The following is a 1340-nucleotide window of genomic DNA, read 5'->3' as shown; positions in this document are numbered from 1 at the left end:
ATATCACCAAATAAAGCCATATGAAACGTGAAAGTTATGATCCCACTTTCTAGACGGTATATCTCAGCCAAAAATAGTGGTAGGAGTGAGACTCTTACCTTTTATAAAAGAGCTAAGTCCCCGCTAACGGCTCTGCATAAGATCGCGACTAATCCTTTAACTTTTCCCGTTTCACCACTCATCACAATTTTGGACTTTGTGTGTTTAGGCTGCTCTGGTGCAAAATACATAATAAATAAAAGAAAAACGATGCCAGATTCCGGAAGCTGAGAGCTTCCTGAAGCCGAGAGCTTCCTGAATCTGGTGAAACCAAACATCACATGGTTTGATGATGTAGTGCGCCTGGGAGATACCATTTAACCGAGGAGGGGGGGAGCGCGGCCGCCGGCGTCCTGGCGGAGTTAGAGAGGTTAAAAAGAAAAAACTATTTGGACCTTAATTGCAACACAAAGCATTAATGCTGACAGCCCTACTTAAAAAAACAACGTCTGGAAGATGATCAGCTCTGAGGGTTTCTGGTAAGTAGGTTAGGTTCACTTAGTAACACCAGGCTCAACCTGCCTCCTCGCCCTTTGGCACAAAAAATGACGCAGCATGTGAATGAGCACTTGTGTAGATGATGAGCATAAACCATGTCCAAGTTTGGGAGCACACTTTCCACAACCTTCTGGTTCTGATGATCACACACTGTCACAACTCATACATGTTAAGATAAGAGGGGCTGCTGTTGTCATACCACAGAAGCTAAATATTTAGCCTAACCCCTGAACAACGTTTGGTGGTTCATTTTAGAACTCCAGAGAGGTAACACCTATTTTTTTCAAAACCCTCAAGCCTATTTACAACAGAAAATTTGGCACATCGGGAAGAAGAGAAGAATAAAGCATAAGAACAGAAGAAAGTAGAACCCTGACGTACCAGCCTCTCTGGAGATCTGCATGAAGGCGTCGACTCCGCTCTCTCCGTAGTTTCCCTCAGAGGCCAGCGTGGAGACGTAGTTCCAGCCCAGAGCTTTGACGATGTCCAGCATGGCCTGAGCCTGGTACGAGTCCGGAGGAACCACCCGAGAGAAGAAGTCGTACCGGTTATTATCGCTGAGCTCCGGAGCCGTCGATGCATAGCTCACCTGAGGGATCTAACACACGGACCAATAATCAATAATCAGTATTTATTATCACACTGGTTATTTCAGGTGGTAAATGTTCATGTAAGTTAACGTTATCTGGCTAATGATGGAGGACGTCAAACAAAATATCTCCTATCGTTACCTGAAGCTCGGTGTACTTGGACAGAACTTTAGTGTCTCTGAAAGACTGATGGAACAGAGGAGGATGGCACTG

General features: G+C 45.0%; 1 protein-coding gene across 1 annotated transcript in view; it reads right to left on the bottom strand.

Moving 5' to 3' along the window:
• The window catches only part of grm6a (glutamate receptor, metabotropic 6a), a 32284-nt gene that overhangs the window by 18875 nt on the left and 12069 nt on the right, over positions 1 to 1340 (bottom strand). The window contains exon 3 of the mRNA XM_050065020.1: positions 919 to 1135. Coding sequence (XP_049920977.1) covers positions 919 to 1135 — 217 coding nt within the window. The remainder of the gene's footprint in view (positions 1 to 918; positions 1136 to 1340) is intronic.

This window comes from Epinephelus moara, chromosome 16, assembly GCF_006386435.1.
Source record: "Epinephelus moara isolate mb chromosome 16, YSFRI_EMoa_1.0, whole genome shotgun sequence".
Lineage (NCBI taxonomy): Eukaryota > Metazoa > Chordata > Actinopteri > Perciformes > Serranidae > Epinephelus > Epinephelus moara.
The sequence above is the reverse complement of the archived record's forward strand: the minus strand, read 5'-3'. Positions and strand labels throughout refer to the sequence as shown.